The sequence below is a fragment of the Ambystoma mexicanum genome, chromosome 10 (genome assembly GCF_040938575.1).
Source record: "Ambystoma mexicanum isolate Mex_15411 chromosome 10, UKY_AmexF1_1, whole genome shotgun sequence".
Taxonomy (NCBI): domain Eukaryota; kingdom Metazoa; phylum Chordata; class Amphibia; order Caudata; family Ambystomatidae; genus Ambystoma; species Ambystoma mexicanum.
Genome location: NC_090932.1, coordinates 176,923,115 through 176,950,251, shown reverse-complemented (window position 1 = coordinate 176,950,251; position 27,137 = coordinate 176,923,115). Strand labels below are relative to the sequence as shown.

Sequence of the window (27,137 nt, the reverse complement as noted above, 5' to 3'; positions counted from 1 at the left end):
TAGCCAAGCACATTCTTTCCTTTATGGGGCGATTCTGTTCCACTCGCCCATTGTCCCCATGATGGTACGAATTGCCTTCTGGTGCAAGATCCAGTTTCTCTGCAGAAAGTCAGACATGGCACCATGAGCTTGGCCAGTTCAGCCACGGGTGAAGACACAGGTTCCAGGCACGTTTCCTAGCATCTTTTAACACATGTATCTTTTGAGATGTCTGGTCCTAGGTGGGGAGACCCCTAGGTCTCCACATCCTCCATCTGAAGGTGCCTATTGCCCCTCCCAACTCCCTAACCTTTGCGGTGCTGAATGCGCTTACCTTGCAGGCATCGTCAAGGTTCCGGGTGTCTCCTGCACACAGCATGTTCTCGGTCACGGTGCGGTTGGCTAGCCGGGCTGGGGTGCAGATACTGGTGGGAAAGAGGCGTACGCGGCCCTCCTTCAGACGCTCAGAGAAGAAGGGGGAATCTGGTGAGAAGAAGGGGAGAAGTGAATCCCAGATATGTGCATCACATCTTATTACAATAATCATAAAAAGAATATCACCACTGAAGGTCCCTCTTAGTCCCTGAGAGCCCACATCTGGCAGCACAGGAGCTGAAAGGCTCCACAGAGTTCAGTGTATGCGTATTATGGGTTCAGATGTGCATGCTTTTGTGGGCTTGAAAATGTGAAGGTGGGTGGCAGATCAGCAGTAGAGGTGACTAGTAGATGAACGAACATGCCTAGACATGGTGAATGTGTGGGGTAGTCCTTGGCAGAGATGCTGAACAGACTGAGGTGGTGAATGCGTGGACATGTTAAACAGCCACCCACACGTTCCGGTCTACGTTTCAGACTTGCTCCGGTGCAGGTGATCAGTGTAGAAATGGCACTGGCAGAGGCAGTGAAAGCGGGGCACAACCACAGGCTGATATAGAGATAAGGTGGGGAAAAGCCATGGACTGGGGTGGTGAGTGCGTTGGAACAGGCGCTTGCATAGAGGACGAATGAGTGAGGAGGCTGTGGCAGACATTTTGAATGTGTACAAAGGCAGAGGTAAACAATATGCGGATAAGGTCGAACTAAAGGCTGTGCTTCTGAACAGCCCCAGGACTTGACGGCACTCATTTCCTGAACTCAACCCCTTACTCACACTTTTGTTTGAAGAACACTTACATTCCTCGTGTTTTCCAAAGCCAGAGATCTCGCACTCTGTCCAGTCAGCGAGCTGCACCTTCGGATCCGGCAAGCAAGCGGTGCGGACACTCGGTGAGTCTGTGGCACATGTTCCGGTGACCGACTTAAGCTTCAGCAGAACTATAAAGTAATGAGAGGCTGGTTTGAGAAGATGAGGCTTTTGGTGATACGTGCAGATGTCTATAGTAGGCGGCGGGGGAAGCTAGAGGCGAGATGTGTGTTAGGCAGTGCAAAAGGGGCATGGGATTCTGGGAAGGAAAAAGTGGCATGGGATAAAAAGATGGAAGGTGAGGATGACAGGGTAGTGGGCTGGGGCGTGCAGTGAGAATAGGAGGGACACAGAGGCCAAAGGTGGAAAGCAGCCTTTTTATAAGGAGATGAGGGAAGCCATGGCCTACAATGAAAACAAAAGGGAGCAGAGAGGCCGGTGGCAAGAAGATGGAAAAGGAAACCATTGCTGGGGAAAGAAAGGGAAGAGAAGCCTGAGGTATGGAGAAGTCTTGGGAGAGAAGTGGAGAGAGCTTGGTAAAAAGATGGAAGCAGAGTCCCAGGGTAAGACAATTGAAGGTAATGCCTGGGATGAGTGTAACCATGGAGGTGGAGACTTTGTATGAGAGTAGGAGAGAAGGATATGACCGGAGAGAAAATAGGATCCAAAGAGAGGCCCCCATAAGAAGAGAGGGAATGTCGGCATGTCGCATGGAAAGTTGGGAAGTGGAGGCCTTGATTGAGATCAGAGAGGGGTAACCTGATGTGAGGGCAGTAGGAGAAGATGAGAAGAGGGAAGAACAGAATAGAGGTTAAAACAATAGCGACCCATGGCAAAATGAGGAGGGGAGGAGAGACCACTGGTGCCGAAAGGGAAGCAGGGCTTTGGGATGATGACGAGGTGACAGAGGATGCCTAGATATTGAAGGAAAAAGAGAGGAACTATAGGCCTGCAGCTGGGAAGGGATGAGAAGATGGCAGGAGAAGAAAGGGGCATGCATGGGTCAGAAGAGGACAGTAAAGGACAAAAGAAAGAAACAAGGAAGGAAGGGAAGAGAGGCGTGACTGACATGAAGAGAGCGAAGGGGAAGCCTGGGCTGAGATCAGATAAGATGAAGCCAAGGACATGAAGAGTACAGAAAGAGATGCCCAAAATGAGACTATGTAAACAGAACTGAGAAGGAAGTGTGAAAGTATGAACGCGTTTGGAGAAGAGGTGGCGGCAAAGGGGTGGGTAAGCAGGGGATCACGGAAGAGACCATGGAAGAGCAGGAGTGAGAAGGTGGGGTGTAGAGAGAGGAGGCGGAGAAGCAGAGAGTGGTGAAGCAGGAAGCCAGGCATGGAAGAGACTTGAGCAGAGAGGTGAAGCGAGATCAGGGGCGGAGAGTCAAAGGGTGCAGGATCAGGGCGAGGGAACCTGTAAACCTTGGGAGAGATCATGGCATTTAGGTTTCACAGGAAGGTTGTGTACTCACTATATGTGCGCTTTCACTCCTTTGGGAAATGCCATGTGTGTGAGCCTATTCCTTGCGGCACCTTCACATTATGTCAGGACTGGTGGGCTGCAGCGCGCTCCTAGAGAGGTGAACTCTGCGGGTCCTAGGAGGGGAGAGTCCACCAATGCTCGTTTGTTTGGCAGCTAGACTCCCAGTGATGGATGCAGCCTTGAAGGTCCAATTGCTGAGGGCGCCAAGGCATTTCCTTGAAGGCCATCTCGCCCCAAGCCCATCTCAACAGCACCATATCCAGGCAAGCCAGCCCATTCAAGTGTAATTCTGGACCAATGCACCTCATGCAATCTCATCAAATGTGTAGGCTTGCTGTTCATTCTTTTCCCTTTTACTTAGTCATATTAATTCCTTCTTTATTACTAAATGATGGCCAAACCCCTTGCTAGCCACTCTTTGCTCCTAGTGGCCTGCCCCTTTACTTTACTCTTCTTGTTCCTTCTTCTCGTCTGCTTTTCAAACCCTGTTTTCGAGGACTGTTTATTATATAAATGCATGCATTTTACTCTGATATTTAAGATGCCGCTTTTTGCTGTACTATTGTTATCCAATTACAGCGAGTTTTACATTTAACTCAATGCGTGCATTTTCAGGGAGGCGGCTTGTGTTGACATGGGTTCTCATTGAAACAGGTTTCGATGAAATGGCTTTCATTAGCTGTATGAGGTGGGATGGGTGGATGCCATTGCTGAAACAGTCTAGTAGTAGATATTGTTTTCCAGTGCTGGAGTCCTGGCTAGGGGGACACTGTGCGGATACAAACCGCAGACCCTCAAGGTCCCCTCATTCAGGGAACGCGTCACAAAGTGGTAAAGTTGTCAGGTAGGGCCTCCGTTCCATTTTTAGGATTGCCCCCCCCCCCCTCTGGTCTCTTAGTGGCAGACCAAACCTGGTGCGTTTGTTCTCCAACCACCTCCCCTGAGCGGGAGGTCCTCTGAGCCTGCTGCATGTAATAACCAGGGGGTACCATTGGAAGCCACCCGATGGCACCAACCTTGCCAGGTTTCGGATGGGGAACCATGGGCACTTTTGGCCCACGGGAAATGGGCACATAGAGGTCCAATTTAGCCAACTCTGGGAGTGGTTAACCCAGCGGTGGGTTATTGGGTATGTTCCAATGCAATGGAGTGACAGAATATCATTCCTACTGGTGCTTCCACTCGGCTCACCCTGTCTGTGGACAAGTGAACATGGCTTCTGGGGCTTTTCCCCAGGTATTTTGGAACCCCCCCCTTTCATTTTTTAAACCAGAGTATGCTGGTTTTGTGGGCCTACGTAAAACAGTTTACTCGGGCGATGCCATCATGCCCTATCGGCCTGTCGGAGGCTGAGAGCAGGGTTACGGAAGAGCAGAAGAATTGGGAAGTGAGGAAACGTTGTGCCATAGGGAGGCATAGAGGAAGGGGAGGTGAGTGACAGGCATGCACCGGAGGAACAGGTGCAGTGAGAGTCAGGAGGTGTGGGGATCAGCGGGTAAAGTAGAATGGGGATTAAGGAGCAGGTGGAGAGGAAGATAGAGCATTGAGATGGAGAAGTTAGGAGTAGTGTGGAGAGCAGCAGATTGAGGGAAGTGAGGAGCAGGGGAAGGTGCAGATCCACGGAAGCACGCATTTAAGAGTCGGTAGAATGGAAGTGGAGAGTGAAGGCAGAGGTGGTCTTTGCATACCTATATCATTGTCGAAGGTGTTGCTGTCAAATTTTGGGTGGACGATGTATTTCTCCACATTGAACCGCTGTTCCACGTCCGATGGTGAAGCCCGGTAAGTCCGTCCCATTACCACCGTCAACTGGTTCACGTTAAACCTGGAAGAAAAGGAGCCAGTTAATAGACAATAGAGTCCAGTCAGAGCAATTTGTAAGCCATAGCGTTCTAGGTAATGACAACAGTAATTGGCTCATGAGGTCACCAAGGCCGCCAGTCGTCTAAATTATTGGATTCAAGCATTTAAAGCTTCCCATGTGGCAGGAATTATTTTGCAGTGCGAATCGCGTTGAAACTTTAAGGCGTGCTGTGACAAACCAGAATAAGGACGCAGACCAGAGGACACATTTGCACATAGTTTTATTTAAATTAAAAGAAAATGCTGCACTGACCCTATTACTAAAATGAAGTTCCTTCCTAACAAAACAAAACTACAGTGCTCGTCTATAGTCAAGATAAAAATAGTCCTCTGTCCCAACCTATCCACTAAACTGGCCCTATCGCTTAGCAAAAATGTAAAAGAAAATATGTTTAGTGCCCTGCACTCTTGGTTATTCACAAAGGTATCTATGGTTGTCGCAAAAATCTCTCCTGGTTCTGGATCCAATGGTTAGGCGTAAATAACCATTACCCTCAAAGAAAACAGTTCTTGTCAGTCTATCAAAAGTTCCTCAAAGTTACCCAAAGTTCGAACAAAAAGTCTCACATTCCTGGAAGCACAAAATGTCCAACTTTCATTAGGTGTAGGGATATTTCCCTGATCCCTTTCCACCAACTTGGTCAATCTCTCCCCACTTCAACCTGCTGTTGGGTGCCTCCGTGCTCCTGTGATATCTACTTTTCACTCTGCTTATCGTGTGCCTGTGGCTCCTTTGGGTTCCCCCGACCCAATATCTCACTTAGTTCTTAAGAGTTTCTATGAACCCTCTCTGCTTCTGGCTCTCTTAGTTTTATCGGGTCCCTGTGACCCTTCTAAAGGTTTATGCTGCTCGGGTTTCTCTGGCTCCCACAACCCTTCTCTTTTTCTCGTGTGCTCTCAGGTCCCTGTAACCCTTGGATGGGGCTAGGTTAGTCCTTACTTCTTCCCCACGCACTATTTCTTCTCTTCACCTCCCTCCGACCTGGCCAACCAACGTGCATGCTGTGTTGTGCTGCTTGCTCCAGTGAGGGTCCGTCTCATAACCAATGGCAGCGTTCTCCATGGCTTGCTGCTCTTCCGTACTGGATACTACAGGTCTTTGCATTCGGCTCATCTCGGATCTCTGCTTTCTTGTTGACTCTCAGTCTGAGAACAGAGGACCAAGTCCTCCCTTCGTCACTAGACTTTGAGTTTGTTTGTGGGCTCTGGGCCCACAACATCCTGTATGTGGTCATGCCTCCATGTCTGGATCACTTCGCGGAGCCTCTGCCTCTCTGGCCCCATGCACTTGTCTGGCGGACAGTGTCCCCATTGGGTGTCTGCTTTCTTCCGTGCTGCAGTCGGCTCCGCTGGTCTGCGCGGCTGCGCCCCTTGTCGACGTTCTCACGTCTAATGCTCACCACAGCATTGGGTTTCTCCTACATCTCCACCATTCAAGGTTTTATTCTTGCTCTGATATTCAAAATGGGTGGTTCACCATAGGTTGTCAAGCAGGTGGATGGTTCAGCATTACCTTAAGCCATACAAATAGATGTATTGTCAGCATTACCTTGAGCCAAACACATAGAGGCATTGTCAGTATTTCTTGCGCTCGTGTAGTCAGATAATACCTTGCATATAGGGAGTTCCCCATGGCAATGGGAGTCCTTGTCCCTTAAAGGGGAGTCACTCCCAGTGAGGTCCTGCTTTCCCAAACCCCTGGGGAGGGTTTTGCTGAGCGGGCTCACCTCCCTAGCCTTAAAGGGGGTGGCTCCCCCATAGAGAAGAATTCCCCGAATTGAACACAGTGCATAGGTTGGGTCCCTAGAAGTGGGAGCTTAGTGTCAAGGCCATTATGTACACATCCCTAGCACTTTAGGGGTTAATGGTCCATGTAAGACCAGAGATTAAAAAGGCAAATATGCTTAATGGTCCATGGTGTCAGAGGGTGAGTACAGTTACAGTTCCTGACCCACGATTTCTGATGCCAAAGATGGATGTGGCTCCTCACATAATACACGTTGACGATGGGGCATCCAATGACAACTATGACTAAGTGATCGTCATTGCAGTAATCACTGTGCGTTTCATTTTAAGAAGCCATTCTTAGACCACACACTAACATCATCACGCAATAATGTGCTGTTTTAATGATTATATTCCTTTAGGGACCAATTCCGTTTCATAGATCAGTTCATTTTCGTTCCAAATTGGTTTTTGTTTCTCATGAATCTCTTTGTCCCAATTTTGGGGACACAGCAGATTGTGGGTGGGGGCAAGATCAGCTGCATGGCAAGGCAATTGCACATTTGGCCAAATCCGCTTGATCTGGTGAAGGCTGGAATAAATGCTTCTCCAGCTGTATATAGAATCAGGGTGAGGCTGAGAACCCATCCCTCATGGAAGCACGCAGCCATTGAAGGACTGGTCAATCTTCGCCTCATCCATGCACCACTGCCAAAGGATGCAGTTGCATAGTAAATGCAAGTATCGGCAAAGCCAACTGTGTAGGCATGGCCTAGGCATTTTCCATGCACTCTAATAATGGTACTGCCTGCTAATAAGATGGCAACATTTGGCAATTGGTATTAGTAACTGGGCATACTATTCATTGCCTGGTAAATACCCAAGGGCTATACCAGGACCAACACGGTTGCCAATGCTTGTTTTGACACAAAGCCAATGCAAGGAAATGATACAAATGTGTGCATATTTTTTATATATCAAGTAGCTGGTGGCATCCGTATTACACCTGAAGCTGGTTAATAGCTGCAATTAAGACATTACTGTGCACAACACTTATCTGAAAGCAGAGTGCTAGCTCAAACATATCCGGAAAATGTTTTTTTTGTGATTGGGTGGCAAGGTGCATGTAGTGGGTGGGAATGGTCAAAGGACTAGCATGGCCATGGGCAGTCGATGGGTGGGTAAAAATCCAAACAAAACCCACAAGCTTTATGACCCTTCTTACATCCCATCTCTCTCCTACTTGCACTTCCCATGACAATGGTTTTGGCATATAGGTAGCGCTTTAGCTCCACCTGATATCCCAAGGATAGCTGTTCTTTGGCATTTATGCGATGCAATATGCCCTATTCAGAGTATCTTTTACTCAAGGCCGTTTGGTTTATTGCTGACTACTCCTCATGGCGTATAGTGCCGACAAAGAAATACAAAGTGTGTTCTGTGGCAAGAGCCAAGCTGCAGGGTTCTGTGGTCATCGCTTCCAATGTCCCTACGGTTCCTGCAAGAGGCAGCCGAGCGCATTCTCGCTTTAGGTTATGAATGATGGTTCGGGTCACGTCAAGGTTTGGGGACCACACATACCCGGAGCAGGCTACTTCTGAGAGGTTTCTCCTTAGCTAGATGTTTGAGCCCGGTGGGGTTCCTTCACTTGTGCAGCTTCGCCATTTCTCAGCTCAACCTTCTCAGAGCGTATCTGCGGAGGCACGCTTGCCATTCACCTGACTTTGCATATTTAGGGTTCCAAGTTGATACCCCTACTGGCGAGGACCTCATTGAGTACATCAGTTTTCAGTGTTTGTGTATGTTCTTGTTTTCCATAGGGTTGAATAGCTTCAATCTCCCCCTTTTCTGGTAGGCTCAATTCAAGGCTCTGCACAGCGGCAGAGGGTCCCCGAGGCTCGCCTAGAATCGCTTGGAAGTATCTGTTTCTGGGCGAATGTGTGTGGTGCAACATCCTGTATGTGGTCATGCCTCCATGTCTGGATCACGTACAATGATTTCTTCCTGTGGCGTCCACATCATTCTGAGAGACATACATCTTCTTTCTACCCTCCGCAAAAGCTCACAGGAAGAAATCATTGTACGCTATTGAGACAAGAGGGAAAAGCCCAAGGAATTCAGTGACTGGGGGAAGTGTGGACATAATAAGAGAAAAGTACAATCTGTAAAATGGAGTAAAATTCCAAAGATGGTGCTTGATTCCTAAGCGAAGTCCCTGAGAAAGGAGCTTTATATAAAACACATTCATTCATGGGAATCCAGCTCTGCCATGAAAGTAGCTTTACTTCAATTCTATTCCAAAGTTATAAATGTAGCTCTACTCTGTCATCATGCATCGCGATATATCTAATACGGTATAAACCCGGGAACAATACTACATGGCACAGAGCAGAACACGGAACACACACTCAGGGTGCAGGCGAGGGCACATACAGGGAAGCTCAAGGGCTTGAGCCGCTGCTCTTACCTCTCATCGAAGCAGTGGGCTGCCGAGAGCACCCAGCAGGAGTACATCAGGGTGCCCCCACACAGGAAGTGCTCCCCTGGCACGCGACGGAAGGTGGCAAAGATTGCTGCTTGCCATGGGTGCGAGGTGATGTCCGGAAGGAGCCCCCCTCTGATCCTGTGCGTGGCTTGTGTTGGCTGCCTTTGCCCACAGGTACCTGCGGAGAGAACAGCAGAGACAATAATGAGGGGGAGGCCATCATCATCGCAACAGTGAATTCCCATGTTCATGTGCTAACACACTGTAGTGACCGCACACTGACATCATCACATGCCCATGTCATAAGCAAGTGTGATCACATACTATGCTAAGACACTATGAAATCACATGCTATTATCACATCCTACATTTATATGCTAATGTTTCTACTCTCTCTCACGTCAAATATTAATGTACTAATGTTATCATAGCTTAATGCTGTCCTGTGGTATGATTAGTACATGCAAATGTCATCACATGCTATCATGCTAGACTTATAATACATGGGTGCCTGCAATGCCTGTATAAAAGCCTGTTAAGTAGTTTTCTTACTACAGGCTAGTTCTCACATTACTACAGACCTGTTATTAGAAAAATGACATTACTACTGCACTGTAATCGGTTTTTACTTTTCAGTTCTGACGTCACAATATCTGCTGCTCGAGCCAGCACAGGGTAGAATTTCAAAAGTCACTGCAGCACCTAATTAAATCAATAATAATGCGTCAGTAACGCGTTCCATGGGCTATACCGGGGTTAAACGCTATTAACACCCTGGGTTATCAAAGTGATAACTCGGGGTGCTAAAAAAAAGTATTTTCATTCATTGAACTGGACCTTGCATGCCTCCCGTTCAATGAATGAAAAAACCTTTCCAAAATGGCCGTCATGGTTGTGGAAGGGCGGGGCTTCATACGGAGCCCATCTTCCATTTCCATGGTAGCCGGAAAAGTGAATAGAAGGGAAGCTGTTGTGGCGGCAGCAGGCGCCGACGTTGCACCAATCAGGTAAATCTACTAGGGATGGGGGGTTGAAATGATTTTATTTTAAAAAGGGAACGGAGGGTGGGGACAAGATGGCAGTACAGGGTGGGGGAGGCGGCCTGCCGTTCTGAGGAACGTGGGCTGAGATCAGCAATTTTAGCCTGCGACCCGCGGAACCTGATTGACCCGGGTGCTAATAAGCTTTTCAAATTCCTTTCTTGTAAAATAGCCAGCAGTGACTCTTTACAGCCATTAATTGATAAGGAACTGTTTATAGTCATTTATTTATCTAAACTTATTATTATTGTTCAAAAACAAAAACTTGTTTTAAGTATTCTGTTTTTAATTCGAACGGTTTTTAAATTAGATTTAGCCTACTAAGGTTCTCCTGGTTTCCCTTGCATCTGACCTCTGTTTTTGTACTTGCCTGATGTTGATTGTAATGATCTCTTTGTGAAACAAAAATCTTTTCGTTGATTGTGAAAGGTTTGTAATAAACCAAATACACTTAATTAAAAAAATGTATTTTGTGCATTGCTGGAGTTTAAACACACGAGAGCAAGAACCTATCTGCAAGACAAACTGTTTTTAGAAGCATTTTATTTAACTGCTTAAACTGTTTTTCTGCAACACATTAGAAGCTGCATACTCGTTTTTTTAAACCCCACACTATTATACACTGATTATCTGGTTTTCCAGGTGTGTCTTTATGCTCTCTTATACATGTTCCCATGCACACAGAGGGAGTGCCCTATTGGTATGGCACCAGTTGGCTCAGGAGTCAAACACTGCTCCTGGTATTGGTTGCCTTCAATCTAATCGGGCTATTCGAGGCTAGCAATAGGAGAAGAAATACCAGGAATTTAATGTTTGCATTCTCTACCCAGATCTTACATTGGGAAGAACTAGGAATCACTTCCCAACCACAGCAGCCGAATTTATGTTGATCTTATGGATTTGTTCCTAATTTAGAGCAAGGACAGGCACACATACTCCTGTCTTTACTTTGCTGCTTTTGTCAACTACATGTTCTCTTTTTCCTTACTTCTGCCTATCAATCCTCCTCCTTATCTGTATGTCTTTCTTTTTTATCCAACACCACCACTTGGATTTAAACATACTTTGTCTGTGAATATAGAACAGGAAAGTATCAGGTGTGTGTTACAGCCATTGCAACTTATACTTTGTTGCAATTTTTATTCTTATTTTTGTTGCCTATGTTTTTCCAATGAGTTCGACTTAATAGGTTGTACTTTTTTACTGTCCACACTCCATGTTTTGATGTTTTGATGTTATCACGGACATGGGTTGCAGACTCTCATGTCTGGAATGATAGCCACCTCACAAATAGTGATACCCACAAATCTGTGTGAGTAATCAAATACACAATTGTCTTACTTCAACAATGACTTGTGTTTTGTTGTCTGCTTGATTTCTTGTTTCTTCATCATTATATTTGCCTTATTTTTGTGTCCCACTTATTCAGTTAAGTGGATTAGATTTAATATACTGCACAGCATTCATTGCACCAATATTGGGTTAACAACGGGAGCCTAAGGAATAAAAGTAACCCCCGTTTGCCTTACAAACCCAACGGCACAGCAGCACCCCCTAGCCCATGATTTACATAGAAATAGGAGCTATACAGCTGACAGCTCCAAGGACTTCCAATACCTCCTAAGGCATTCAGATGCTAACATTACATAGGCTCGGACTGGCTATAGGGCAATAGGCCCATGGCCAAACCGAAAACACAAAATGCTGGTGTAGGCCCGTTTTTTTGGTGGAAGTGGGCCACTTTTCTGCCCAATGTGGGCCAGTTTGATGAGTTACTTCACTATGCGGCTAGTAGTTTTGACCATTGTTGCTGAATGCATATTCTTTAAAATGCACAATTTGCATCACATTTTATCAAAAAACTCTCCCTTGGGTGCTATTCAAAAAGGGTCACAAAAAGAATGAATAGCCATTTGCAACTGTGGGCCACTTTTTCATTGGTGCCCCACACAATGTTATGGCCCAGTCCGACCCTCATTACAATGCACTAACATTGCCATATGCTAAAACTCTTGCACGATAATAGCAATATCAAATACTATCACAATCTAGCATCATCACTCTACAATGATCACACAACATTGTATAATAAAGCAATCCTACACTAACACTATAACAAATTAAAATGTTCACACTTTAACATTCTTGCACATAAATGCTACCACACACACATACATCATAAACACACAAACTATTAACACATGCTAATGGCATCACTTGTTAAAGTCATAGCACAATAACTTGATCACATACTAATCTAATAAAGTGACATACTACTCAAATATTCCAATCTAATTGTGTCAAAGTTTGATGCCATCACTTTCCAACAATCTCAAATGGTTATTACATGCTTATTTTATGAAATACTAGCCTTCACACATTGAAGTAGTTAAAATGCTAGTGTTATTACACACTACAATTCTAACAAATTGACATTCCCACACACTAATGTTGTAACACGCTATTTCTGTCATGATAACGTTAAGACACAGTAATGTTATCAGGCAGTGATATTTTATATGCTAGAATTATCACACCCTACATAGCATGTATGATTTTGTTAGTATGAAACACATAACTTGCTGAAGTGTTTACAGTTTGGCCTTATAACAAATTACTGTTATTGCACACGTAAGTTGTCAGACACATATTTTTCCACATCTGAACGATAGCACACAAACAGTGCTACATACTAACAAAATCACACTTTAATAATGTTACGCTCTTAACATCATTACACGACAAACATTATCATGAACAGGTTATCACACACAATAATATTGCAGGACTCGCAGACCATATTACAATGTTATGTTACAAAACAGTAAAGCTATTAGAGCCAAGGTTTACAGCAATGTAATGTTGCAAGGTTTACAGCAATGTAATGTTGCAAGGTTTACAGCAATGTAATGTTGCAAGGTTTACAGCAATGTAATGTTGCAAGGTTTACAGCAATGTAGTGTTGTCTCAAACTGCGTTCACCGCATGCTGATGTTATCAGTCACGGCTGCCACACATTATGCCACACCTTTAGCAACTAGAGGCAGGCAGTCCACAAACTGGTGCCAACTATGCTTCCTGACTGGAAATTGGTAAGCGAGCGGCCGAGTTCTGCTAAGCTTGGAGGTCTTTGCAGAGTGGCACAGTGAACCTGAGCGTGCCGGATAAGCAGTCAGCCTGATATAGCAGGGAATGGGTTATTCACCCACATTTTTGCCCCTAACAGATGACCGCACATTATTTCTCGTGATGTCACATGATAAACTCCCCAATTGTACTAATGTGTATCCTCTGACTCTTTCAAACCATAGTTACCTCAACTGGGGGATGAGGGGCAGTATGTGGGATCCAAGTTGTGAAGGGAAGTCTCAGTTGCAGTTTGGCTGCTGGCAACAGAATTTGGCTTGGTATCGCTAAACCCTTTTGAGATGCACGGAGTGGACCAACTATCGAAGAAGGCTTCATCTCTGCACATGCATAGACCCCAAATAACTGAGTGGCGTCAAAAAGGGGGAAAGGAGTGTCCCATGAACCCCTTAAACCTATAGCATTCCTGCAATGCTCTGGCTCATCCCAAATAGAGAATAAGTGCACCTGGGCTAGGGGACAGTGCAGCTTTATGTTAGCGTTGGTGCTACAGTAGTATACTTCAACAGACGGGTAGTTGAATTAGCTTGTTAATGTATCCTGCAGCACTCAGGAGCGCTTTCTGTTTTACGCAAAGAGTCTCTGTGAGCAGGCCCAGATTGGGAGCAGTGCATCTCTTGCATGTCAAGGCTTGGTTAATCTACCCTATGATGCCTTTCAAGAGTTGGATCTCTACAGATATTACGGGGTTTCAATGCTTGGATTCAGACCGAAATATACACGCATGGTCTAGTCCACGGTGAACATGGTGGTTGTGCTTCAAAACATTTGTTTTTATATAGGGTTTCCTGTTTTCAGTGTTGGTTTTTCCACTTCTGGAGGAGTGTTTTTCAGGGTTTTCAAAATTGTTCACAATCAGTGTTAATCAGTGTTTACCCATTCTTTCCCTCAACAAATTGCAGACACATTGCCTTTCTAGTGTAGACCAAAAAGTATCTTTTATTGCTACATGCACATTATGTATAATTCTTTTGCAGCAAAAGAAACACACATTATGCTGATGCTGCTCTTGTTATCTCTTTGCATTCTCAGACCTGTACTCCTGAATCTATACTAGAAAGGGGCACTACACATTTGTTAGAATGTTTGTATAAGGACTTGATGGGTTCCAGTTAACTGACATATGGCAAGATAAGAGCTTGAATTAATTTCACAGTGAACCATGTGACATGCATTCACCAACGTTAAAATAAATCATGGTGTACAGGAGAGGAGGGGGAAGGCACACAGAGGACAAATGCAGCTTTATTTGTATATTGATTTTCAAAGCTGCATACAGGGCAAATAATTGAGCATTTGTTTTTAAAACAATACTTATGGAGAACTAAGCTTCTCATCACATATATTACAATTAAGTCCTTGGTAAAAAGATAAAGTTTGCATATTTAGAAAGAGGATGGTTAAATTGATTCTAGAATCATAAAAAAGAACCAGATGTTTAATTTGATGAGAATTAGTGATTGCTAATGAAGAACTAACTCTCCCACTCGTTAACTGAACTGTTCAATTAAATGTTGCTGAAAACTTTGCATTACGGAAATAGAAGGGACATTTTCTTGGTCCATTTCCCCATTAAAACATATAGAGACTAGTGTTTGATCATTGGAATACAAGGAGCAATTTGACCAATAGTCCATTCAGATCCTCTCTGACAAGTGGCTGATAGACTTTTTTCTTTTTAGCCCCGTAGCTTTGGGAAAACAATAAGTAACTCCACATTGGCACTTTTGAAAATATATGGTCCATCAAATATACAATTATGTGGAACCTATCATATGGCCTATTTCAGTTTGGATCATCTTCAGCTATGAAAATGTCCACTGGATGGCAATGCTTACATTGCTTTTAATTTTCAATTTAATACAATAATCCATGTGTAGCAAGGTCACTAATGTCATCTACTTGATATTTTCAAATAAACCCCTAGATGGGAACATTATTTCTGGGGAGGGAGGGGGCAGCAATCGGATTAAATTGGATTTTACTGAAATCCAGAAAGCCTACATTTTATGTACAAGGTGCTTCCACTACACATCTCTAGTATTCACAAAATGAAAGGTGTAACTCGCACACAATAATATATATTTATAAGGCTCATATGATCTAAAGTGAGAGGAACTTACAAAAGTTACACTCTTCTGGAAAATATCTGATGTATATCAGGAGCCAACAGGGTAAAAAAGCAATATTGCAGCTTGAATAGTTAAAAGAAATATTAGCTCCAACTTCAGTTGCTAGATTCAGTGGATCACAGGTAAAATAGAAATGTAAAAGTATCAGAGGGAACAGTTTAGAACTGTCTAACTTATAACAGTATGAGTCTAATGTTATAACAGGCATACCTTAACAGGTACTCTCTTAGCACTAATAACATGGCACAGTAACATCATCACAAACATACAGCTATTATCACATATCACTATCATATTCACATAGTAATAATATTTTCACCCATTTGTCACACATTTATGATAGTATATGATAATTATTGCACCCTTGGATTGTGACACATATATATTGATATATATGCATGTCTTCATACACTGATATATGCACACTGACATAATTACACATTCATATTATCACACACTGACCTTGTTACATAGTAACCTTTTTGCAAGCCAATGACATTGCACATGAATATTATCTTGCAATAGCATGATCGCTTCCCCAATGATATCACATGCAAACATTAGCACACCCTAACCATACATCACATCAATGGTATAATGTACCAATGTATCACACTCTAAAGTTACCGCTCTCTAACCGATTGTACTATGCTGCACATCACAATTAGGGAAGCACATAGATTGAATGGTGCATTAGGCAAAATGAAGTGAGACATGGTAATAGTTTTCTTAGTGCAACAGGTAGAAGGAGATAGCTTGCGACGGGGAAATGCGAATTATAAAGAGTGCTCTCTTACTGCAGGTTGGTACTGCACAGTACTCCCAGGATGTCTTCCCATCTTTCATTATGTGGCACCAGGGTTTGGTGTCATTATCTGGGTTCCTGTAAAAGAAGAAATGCTTTGATGAGGTTCTGGAATGGCGCTATTTTTACCTTTGTGTGAACCACCATGAAGAGAAGATCAGATGGGGAGCTTCTCGATGAAGGCTACAACTCTGACATCGCTACACAAAATGATCTGAGTGTAGCTGTTTTGGGATTTGCAATCGCTCAGACCACATCCTTGCAGTCACAGGTGTAGGAGTTCTGATCTCATTGATGTAGGACTTCATGGTAGCTGGGGTTAGGTCACTGATGTCTGAGTAGTAATGACTTGCATAAATGACCTCTTCGGAGAGTATTCCAATGTAACACATATTGGTTGTGACATGAAACCTTTTCAAAATCACAGAACACAAAACCCATGCACATAAGACACATGGATATGTATTGGTTCCCTGTGTTTAGAACTAGACCAACAGCTAAAACAATGGGTACACTGAAGGCTAAGACTAGCCAGTCCTGCACCTCAAAATCGGGGTAAACAGAGATCCGCCTACATTTTTGTCTAATTTATTTAGCAAGATTGCAATCCAACCAACTGTGGAAACTCACTCACATCAGTTGGGGAAAGTAGTCCTTTTAATCATGGGTGAGTCTAAAGCACATTTATTTTGTGTTTCCTCTTTGGACTGCAACAGGTGAGTTCTGATGACAGAAAGGATGTGTTTGGACTTTGTTAACTCCCTGCCCCCTTTTATCTACAATGGAACAACAGCCTTACAGCTTTTGACCAGTGGAGAAGAGCATGTTGAACTTTGATCTTCCCCAAGAATTCTCCCATGATGGTTAGGAAAGCCTGACACCTAGATGCATAGTAATGCGTGTGGCTCACTTTGACAGTGCAGGTTGTCTTGCAGAATATTAGCAATGTAAGGGAAATTCATGCCAGCTATGTTGAAAGACCATACAGTACCCTCACTCCGATGTTCTACCTGCTGTGCAGAGGTTATGCTAGGAAATTCCTGTGTCTCTGCTGTTGATCCCTAGCTTTATGGGGGACTCTAAAACACATATTGTGCAAGCAACCCTATGGAAGCACCTACAAGGTCTTCCTTGTGCCTTTAGCACTTTGGAGGAGGTTGAGGTCCCTGGAGCCTTTCTGCAGGTGCTAGGCACAATAAAGGTATTCCTCCAGAGCAAACAGAAAGGGGAATATAGCCATGGACTCAGAGAGCGACCACTATACGTGAATAATGCTTGTCCCCTATCTCTACCTCAGATAAACGTTGAGTACTGCTGGTAAAGCTCTTCACAATGTGTGGTCTCTGGTGGTGAAGGTGTTACAGATGTTGGGTGACTGATCTCTGTGAGTGAGATTACTACAGCTTTTCTGTGAGAGATGTAGGCAAGGGGTGATGTACCAGATGGTGGTGCAATGATCTGGAAGATGGCGTTGATCTCATAAACTGAACTCTTAGAGGCATGACTGCCTCCATTTTACTCACCGACATTGATTGTGACTTCCAAGCCCCATCTCTCGGGCGTTTATCCTCCACGCTGTGTAGAGTTTGCTGATGAGTATTGGAGAATCCCATCGGAGGCAGGTAGTACCTGATTCTGTGATGCTGTGACTTCCCCTGTATGCAGTACCACGGCTGGTGAAGCAGTCATTATCTGTAACTAAAAAGAAAAAGGACACCTGGTCATCTCACAGTCCATGTACATTCCTCTCCGGGACCTTTGCCCCTTATCTCCTGGACTATTTACCCTCACCTCTGGGCCCCCTAAACATCAACTCTTTGACCTTAAAATCTTAACTACGCACTTATTAACCTCGCCTACTGAATCATTAAAATAAATAACAAACAAACAATCGGTGCACAGCCTTTCAATTTGGGTATGTTCCCCCTAAATTGTAAGACAATCAATACTTTGAAAACAGTTTGTCAAGGCGATCTGTTACAACTGTCACTATACTAACTTTAGACACCACTAGTAGAAAATGTGTTTTTGCTGGACCTTTTAGTATTTGATTTTTCTAACTATCAATTTGTTTTAAGTGTGTGAGGTGCCTTGTGGAAAACACCCACCATACATTTATGTGTCAAAAATGTATTGATTAAAAATGTGTTTTTACTTTGCTTACTCTTTGGAAAAAAATGTTTGTTCTATGTGAATTTCAGATAGATGAAATAGATAATCTATCAGTATTCCTCTCCTTGTCCCTGATCTAATTCAAAAGGTGGACTAAAAGAGGGGTAATTGAGCTTTTTTGTGTGTATTTTTGACACTTTATAACTAGTCCCTACTCTAGCTCAATCCCCCTTAAACAAAAAATTGGGATTCACCCTTTCTTACGCCGCCATTGTAGTTAGGTCAGAGCCTGTTAGATAATATCCTGTTCAGAAATAAGGGAAAGGCCTAAACAGCCCTTATACGGGAGTCTAATTCTAAAATGGAAGGTGGTGATGAAAATGAAGAAATGTACATTGGTATTATCTGAGGTTCCTTAACCTCTGCCGAGAAGAAGAGATCTCACACCAAGCAAGTATATGGCTTTCATGCCCCGGCAGAAGTCAGTACATGGCCGGCCTCGGCCCCAGGCTGTAGTCCGTTACGGGCCATGCCACCCTCCCACCGGTGCATGAAAGCCATTCGCAACCCATGGTTTATCCGGAGTGCGAATAGCTTTCTTTGTTTTTCCTCCGGAGATTGCCAATCTCTGAAGGAAAATAAATAAGTAAAAGAAACAAAGATCGCTGCCGCCATAGAGAAAAGAGACTAAGTTTATTGTTGCTGGAGCGGTCAGTGCAGCGGACCGGAGCTCAAAGCTCTGGTCATGCAGGTAAGTGGGGAAGGAGGGAGGGTGGGGAAAGGTTTTGGTTGGTTGGGGAGTTCTAGGGGTTGGTAGGAAACAGGGAGAGGCTGTCCCTGTTGCCTGCCCACATAACACAGGGAAGGGACTTGCGTGGCTGGAACAGTGGGCAGAGAATGTATATTCTCGCCCGCTGTTGCAGCCACCTGATTGGTCAATGGTTCTTGGCCGGGTGCGAATATTTATAATATTCAGATAAGGGTTATTTGTCCAACATTTTTCCAGAATTACATGGCAGAAATGATGTGGCTCAGTTATAAGGATTGGCAAATTGTTTAGCCAAGAGGTGAAAGGGTGTCATCTAGTGAAACTAAGAATCAGAGACCGATACATTTCTTTCTGCTGGATTCTGAATGAACAGGAATTAGCAGGAATCGGAGAGCCCATGAAAGCTGAAGGAATTAGCTAAATTGGTGGAGACAGTTGATGGCTCGAAATTAACCACCCGCCACGGTACCAAAGACTCCTTAATTTTAGGCATGACCGAGAGGTTTCTATGATTAATTGAATACCATTCCTTATAACATGTGACACAGGTGTATGCTGGAGAAGGCAAAAATAAGTAGAATTTGTAAAACAATGCACAGTGCATTGTTAATCCACAAAGCTCTAAATGGAGGATGGTGTACTGATGAAATAATTGCAGATTGTGTTGATGCGTTGGTGTGTTGATGAGATCATTGCAGATTTTGTTGATGCGTTGGTGTATTGATGAGATCATTGCATATTGTGTTGGTGTATTGGTGTATTGATGAAATCATTGCAGATTGTGTTGATGCGTTGGTGTGTTGATGAGATCATTGCAGATTTTGTTGATGCGTTGGTGTATTGATGAGATCATTGCATATTGTGTTGGTGTATTGGTGTATTGATGAAATCATTGCATATTGTGTTGGTGTATTGGTGTATTGATGAAATCATTGCATATTGTGTTGATGCGTTTGGTCCTAAAGAAATTAAGACTTGCCAACACATCCTTCATGTCTGTGCAAAGACGCGGGGCTTGAGAAGAATGACCCTCCAGAGAAGCATATGCATTTACCAGGACGCCTGAAGCCGCAATGGAGCAAGATGTTGATGACGGACATCGGAAGTACATTTATTCAACCATCCCAGCCGCATTTCTGGTTTGTTTTATTTTTTGATGGACAAAGACATCTGAGGACCTCTGCCTCTGTTTAAATGCTATAACCATCGGTCATTGATAACCAAGGATGCTGGACTACTGGATCCATCTACAGTATGGGCAAAGCTCTCGCCACAGTGAAGTATGGAAATACATTTCTGCAATATGCACATTTTGCCACGTCATGCTTATTCCACAGTACTTTCCCCCCTAATCAGACTGACAGGAAAGGATGTGTTTTTTAAACTGGGTAATGGGGGAGAATTCACATTCCACGTATAGAAAACTGTTTTTTTTTTATCTGCTAAAGCCAAATTGCTCCAATCAATTATTTTTCGGGACTTACGGCTGTAATATTGGACTATACACCGTTTTGTTTAGTTTATTATTTGTAGAGCGCACCTAACCCTGAGGTATCTGGGCGCTTGAACATAGGTGATCATTGCAAGTACAAACACAAAGAAGACGACAAAGGCATGAAGACCCGGTTACAGATGGATCAACATGGCAACAATAGGAATAAATACAGGAAGCCGGGAAGAAACCTCCCTAGGCTGTAGAAGCATGGTAATAAAAGGAAGGCACAGTAGCAATGGTACAGCAAGTAACTAATCAAAGGGCCAGGAATACTAGTTTCACAAAGGTCCTAAATAATAGAAGTAAGATCAACGGCGCAGCAAAGGTGGTGGTTGATGCGTGTGGAAGGCCCAGTAGCAATGGTACAGCAAGTAACTAATCAAAGGGCCAGGAATACTAGTTTTGCAAAGGTTCTAAATAATAGAAGTAAGATCAACGGCCCAGCAAAGGTGGTGGTTGATGCGTGTGGAAGGTACAGTAGCAATGGTACAGCAAGTAACTAATCAAAGGGCCAGGAATACTAGTTTCACAAAGATCCTAAATAATAGAAGTAAGATCAACGGCCCAGCAAAGGTGGTGGTTGATGCGTGTGGAAGGTACAGTAGCAATGGTACAGCAAGTAACTAATCAAAGGGCCAGGAATACTAGTTTCACAAAGGTCCTGAATAATAGAAGTAAGATCAACGGCCCAGCAAAGGTGGTGGTTGATGCGTGTGGAAGGTACAGTAGCAATGGTACAGCAAGTAACTAATCAAAGGGCCAGGAATACTAGTTTCACAAAGATCCTAAATAATAGAAGTAAGATCAACGGCCCAGCAAAGGTGGTGGTTGATGCGTGTGGAAGGTACAGTAGCAATGGTACAGCAAGTAACTAATCAAAGGGCCAGGAATACTAGTTTCACAAAGGTCCTGAATAATAGAAGTAAGATCAACGGCCCAGCAAAGGTGGTGGTTGATGCGTGTGGAAGGTACAGTAGCAATGGTACAGCAAGTAACTAATCAAAGGGCCAGGAATACTAGTTTCACAAAGGTCCTGAATAATAGAAGTAAGATCAACGGCCCAGCAAAGGTGGTGGTTGATGCGTGTGGAAGGTACAGTAGCAGCTGAATAATAAGTTAATGTTGCCGGGCAAAGAGCCAGTCTTTCACTTCGGATCTAAATGTCCAGAAAGAGGGTTCAGCGCAGATACAATATTAAGACAAACATCCCTCTTCCAGAGAATGTTTTGTGGGGGAAACAGAATTCTTCAGGGCATAACAACACTACATTTGATAACGAGATACCGTAGATGTAGAAGGCCTTTGTTTCATTGCGGACAATATTTGAAGAATTGAGAAGGGCTTTTTATAGGATTGTATATCCTTCTCTGTTAATAAGAATTGGGGGAAGTCGCTGGGGGGGCGGCGCTACTGGCCTACCTCATCCTACATCTAAGAGTGTGCCTAGGATTGAAGCGCCGCCTATCGCCCCAGTGACAGCATATCTTGAGGCCATCAGATTGGTGGATTGTTATGAGCAAGGAATCACTCTGGATCAGATGATTTAGGAACTAGAAGAGTACCCAGTTAACACTGCATTATTGCCTAATTAATGTTTTGGCCCGATTTCTATTTAAGCTTTATAGACCTAGCCCGAGGGTCGTACCGGGAGTTATGGACCCTGATGACCAAGTTAAAGGCCCAAGCACAGCGTAGGCTTTTAACAAGGTCTTCAGGGTCCATAATGCTCGGTATGGCCCGAGGGCATGGTATACAAAGCTATTGTGTCCTGTAGTTTGTATACATTAAACAACAGAGAAACAATACTAAATGTTTTTCAGTTCACCTTTAATTGATTTAAGGAACAAACCATGCAGTGGGTGCAGAGGAAAAAAGAAAAGAATGATAATTATTTCAGGTTAAACTGCAGATTGCCATGGAAATTGAGTGTGCAGTTTTTCAATTGTCCAGGCAGGAATGAGGGTGGCGGGATTAGGGTTTCACGCATTGGCAATGGGGACTGAACCATGCTGTTCGTCATCTTTCTGGGATTCTGGTTGCTTGCTCTTTTGTGCAAGATTGTGGAGCATGGATATTTTTGTGGTTGTCTGGGGGTTCCCAGTAGCCTTGGATAGAGGACTCCTTCCTGTGCCCAGTTACTGTCATTATTTCACAGGCTTCTAGGCTGGTGTTGGCTAATGTTGGGATTGCCGTAACACAGAGGGGGCGGGTTGTGTATGTTTTGGAAAGGTCTTTTTTGCTGATCGTGGGCATGTTGTTGCCCAGTGGCAGATTGGTGTACCAGATTCTTTCAAACGTTACTTCTTCAGTTGTTTTACAGTAGAAGGAAACAAGTTGCATCGCTTGGCAGTTTGCTGATGTGTTCGAGAGATTGGGCCGGGCACATTTCATGGTTGGGCTGCTCACGCATTGCTGCACCTGGGTTGTCAGGCTTTCTGTCACTGACATGAAGGGGATTTTTGTGGCATATCAGCCGGCATCTTCATCTGGGCTTACTGTGAAGGCATTATCTAGCTGTGCGCGTTGACCCTCGTCATCGTACCACACCCTGAATTGCAAGATGGAGGGGTGAATTGTTTGGAAAATACCCGAGGCTTTTATTGTCGGCAGGTTATGTGGTTTCTGAGTTATTGGATCACTGGGATGAATACATGATTACGCTCTGGGGGTTGCTCTCTTTTCATGAGACTAAGAGTGCCTGAGAACGGAGGGTTGCTGAGCTTTCGATGTGACCCTGATCGCAGCTTGATACGCACCGCCAGACGAGGCTCTCACATCTGCAGGGAAGCCTCGTAGGCGGCTATCGAGGGCAGTGGCAGGTAGATACTCAGCGCCAGAGGCGGCACTCACTCCTGCAGAAAAGCCTCGTATGCGGCTATCGAGGGCAGTGGCAGGTTGATACTCACTGCCAGAGGAGGATCTCACTCCTGCAGAACAGCCTCGTAGGCGGCTATCGAGGGCAGTGGCAGGTCTATATTCACCGCCAGAGGAGGCTCTCACTCCTGCAGAACAGCCTCGTAGGCGGCTATCGAGGGCAGTGGCAGGTCTATATTCACCGCCAGAGGAGGCTCTCACTCCTGCAGAACAGCCTCGTAGGCGGCTATCGAGGGCAGTGGCAGGTCTATATTCACCGCCAGAGGAGGCGCTCACTCCTGCAGAAAAGCCTCGTAGGCGGCTATCGAGGGCAGTGGCAGGTAGATATTCGCCGCCAGAAGAGGCTCTCACTCCTGCAGAAAAGCCTCGTAGGCGGCTATCGAGGGCAGTGGCAGGTAGATACTCTCATGCAGAAAAGCCTCGTAGGTGGCTATCGAGGGCAGTGGCAGGTAGATACTCACCGCCAGAGGAAGGCTATCGAGGGCAGTGGCAGGGCGATACTCACCGCCAGAGGAGGGCTATCGAGGGCAGTGGCAGGTAGATACTCACCGCCAGAGGAGGCTGTCACTCCTGCAGAACAGCCTCGTAGGCGGCTATCGAGGGCAGTGGCAGGTCTATATTCACCGCCAGAGGAGGCTCTCACTCCTGCAGAACAGCCTCGTAGGCGGCTATCGAGGGCAGTGGCAGGTCTATATTCGCCGCCAGAAGAGGCTCTCACTCCTGCAGAAAAGCCTCGTAGGCGGCTATCGAGGGCAGTGGCAGGTAGATACTCTCATGCAGAAAAGCCTCGTAGGTGGCTATCGAGGGCAGTGGCAGGTAGATACTCACCGCCAGAGGAAGGCTATCGAGGGCAGTGGCAGGGCGATACTCACCGCCAGAGGAGGGCTATCGAGGGCAGTGGCAGGTAGATACTCACCGCCAGAGGAGGCTGTCACTCCTGCAGGGAAGCCTCGTAGGCGGCTATCGAGGGCAGTGGCAGGTTGATACTCACCGCCAGAGGAGGCTCTCACTCCTGCAGAAAAGCGCCGCAGGCGGCTATCGAGGGCAGTGGCAGGGCGATACTCACCGCCAGAGGAGGGCTATCGAGGGCAGTGGCAGGTAGATACTCACCGCCAGAGGAGGCTCTCACTCCTGCAGAAAAGCATTGTAGGCGGCTATCGAGGGCAGTGGCAGGTAGATACTCTCATGCAGAAAAGCCTCGTAGGTGGCTATCGAGGGCAGTGGCAGGTAGATACTCACCGCCAGAGGAAGGCTATCGAGGGCAGTGGCAGGGCGATACTCACCGCCAGAGGAGGGCTATCGAGGGCAGTGGCAGGTAGATACTCACCGCCAGAGGAGGCTGTCACTCCTGCAGGGAAGCCTCGTAGGCGGCTATCGAGGGCAGTGGCAGGTAGATACTCACCGCCAGAGGAGGCTCTCACTCCTGCAGAAAAGCGCCGCAGGCGGCTATCGAGGGCAGTGGCAGGGCGATACTCACCGCCAGAGGAGGGCTATCGAGGGCAGTGGCAGGTAGATACTCACCGCCAGAGGAGGCTCTCACTCCTGCAGAAAAGCATTGTAGGCAGCTATCGAGGACAGTGGCAGGTCGATATTCAGACCCGGTCGTCTCTCAGCTGATCAAGTACAGAAAATGGCTGTAGCCTATTTAGTGACATTTTGGGTGTGTTAGCTTCTGATATTTAATGTCTAATGTTTCTAGTTCAGAATAATTTATAGAATGGTGTCCAGGTGCTTTGGAGGGGACTCTAGGTGGTGTCTTAGTTTTGTATTTCAGTTTATTTTCCCCTAGGCTTTTCTATCTATTCATGGACGCTTGTGTTTCCAAATAGTTTGAAGGAAATGTCACTCGCTTGGGGGCTGGACATACCCTGTTCCTGAATTGTTTGTTTAAGAGGCAGGAAATGAGGCACTTTCTTGATGAAGTGCTTAACGGAAAATTGTCGAAACAATTTGCCATGCATGGTGTTTTGGCCAAGTATTTATTTTCATACATTTTCTAGGGTTCTCCTCATAGCAGGCGCACCCTGTAGTAATGTTTTCCATTATTTCAAAATGGCGGTGCCCTTCTGTGAGGAGCTTGTCAGGGACAACACAAAGGGTGTAATTTTGTGAAGAACTGGGTCGCGTATTTCAGGAACGACCCGGGTCTGCGTGTTGAAGCGTGGGCAGTGGGGTTTATTTTTTATTTTACTCAAAATTTTATTTCACCCGGGTCGCCTTACTTTTGTGCAACCCAGGTGATCTTTCTAATCGTAGTAGACAGGGAGGATCGCTGCAGTGCTTCCATGTTAAAGGGAAGCGTTGCGCTCTGCTCTGAGCCCCCCTTTGTTACACGCAGTGTTGTTGCCAGCGGGTCTTGTGGAGTGCCACTCCATGAGGCAGTCTCGCCATGCCAGTGGCACTGTAATTATGAGGCTCCCAGAGTGGAGCTCGCATGATTATAGGTAGAGCTGCTCCGTGGACCGTGGGCCCTACCGGCATTCTGGTGGTGTCAGTGCCACGGCTACGGCGCTGCGTGCGGTGTAGTGCTCCTGCGAGTTAATGGCCCGAGCAAAGCAAGGGCCTTTAACAAGGTATGAGGGCCCATAACAACGGTACGGCCCGACGCCGAAGTCTATAAAGTTATTAGAACCCATGGGAAAACACACAAAATATTTATGTAAAAATATATATTTTTTAAAATATTTTATTTTTTGGGGGGGAGCTTAAATATTCCACGTGGAATATTTAAGTTTATAAAAAACATGAAAACCAACATGACAAAAAGCTATTAGAACCCATGGCTAAAGAGAAAAGAGTTCATTTAAAAATATGTGTTTTACTATTGTTTTTTTGGGGACTTCAATTCTTATTGATAAGTATAAGATTCGCTTCCTTCATCCTGGAGCTCCCGATAGGTGGGAGGGCCAGAGACAGGGGGAGTGAAGGGAGACAGTGGGGATAAAGTGGGCACAGAAAGAGGTGAGTGAGGTGGTGGGAGTGGGACACAGAGTGAGCAGTGGGTGGGCACAGAGAGGAGCTAGTTAGCGAAGACGGGAGTTGGGTGATGAGAGAGGGGATACTCAGTAAGTAGTGAGTGGGCACACAGAGGGTCAGTAAAGGGGCACAGTAGGAGGGAGTTAGCAGGTGCGAGTGTGGGACAGAGCACATGAAGGGGTGAGCGGAGGAGTACAGGGAAGGCAAGCGAGGACCATGGAAGAGTGAGGGATAGCAGAGAAAGGATAGTTGAGGGGGTTGAGTGAGTGCAGGGGCGTTGCTAAGGGGGGGGCTACAGCCCCTGATCTTTTGGTTGTAGCCCCGGATAGAATCTCAGGAGCTACAGCCAAAAGACTAGCTAGCCCCCAGTCCCAACAGTTCCGACATCAGCTTAGCCCCAGTCTTTTCCAGACCTAGCAACTCCCATGAGTGAGTGCACAGGGAGGAGGAAGGGGGCACACGGGAGGTAAGTGAGGGAACACAGCCTGAGGCGAGTGCTCGGGTTCACAGAATGGGGGAGTGACTGACAAGTAAAGGGTTCCTCTCTGACTTCACTGCGCACTGCGGCCCCCAGCCGTCATGCATTTAAACAAAACAAAAAAAGCATGGCATTTGTAGGCAAATGTTATTTTAAAGAAGTCCACTAGAGGGTGGTGAAGCACTGTTAGTGCTCGACATTCCGAGCTACAAGAAAGCAAAGGGCAAATTTGCAGGCTATAATGAAACTGCCAGCTATACCGTTTGTTATGGCCTGCAAATTGACCAATAGGAAAGGGGTATTCACCGGCCCAGGGTTCTAATATGGGATACGGTGATGTTCCCTAAGAATTGATTGCATTTTTATTTTTGGAAATAACCCCTTGTGTTCTTTGTGCTTACTACTTGTACCAGTGGTTGCCTGTGTGCGGGGGCGCAACAAAACCTACATTTTGGGGGTTCGGGGGGCTAAGTGGTGATGGGAGGGGCCACTTACCCCGCCCCCAGCCCCCATGGTCTGGTGTGGGGACCAACTATCAAATAGTATAATTTAATGCGCAATATACAGAGGCGATGGAAGTCTTTCTTGA

The 27,137-nt window shown here is 45.4% G+C and overlaps 1 protein-coding gene across 2 annotated transcripts in view; it reads right to left on the bottom strand.

The window, feature by feature from the left end:
- Positions 1 to 27,137, bottom strand: part of PLAT (plasminogen activator, tissue type) — a 118,758-nt gene that overhangs the window by 10,317 nt on the left and 81,304 nt on the right. For both annotated transcript variants that reach the window (XM_069617661.1, XM_069617662.1), the window contains exons 8-13: positions 17,368 to 17,542; positions 15,837 to 15,922; positions 8,703 to 8,898; positions 4,336 to 4,472; positions 1,153 to 1,293; positions 314 to 462 (exon numbers count right to left, since the gene is read on the bottom strand). In XM_069617661.1, the coding sequence (XP_069473762.1) occupies positions 314 to 462; positions 1,153 to 1,293; positions 4,336 to 4,472; positions 8,703 to 8,898; positions 15,837 to 15,922; positions 17,368 to 17,542 (884 nt within the window). The remainder of the gene's footprint in view (positions 1 to 313; positions 463 to 1,152; positions 1,294 to 4,335; positions 4,473 to 8,702; positions 8,899 to 15,836; positions 15,923 to 17,367; positions 17,543 to 27,137) is intronic.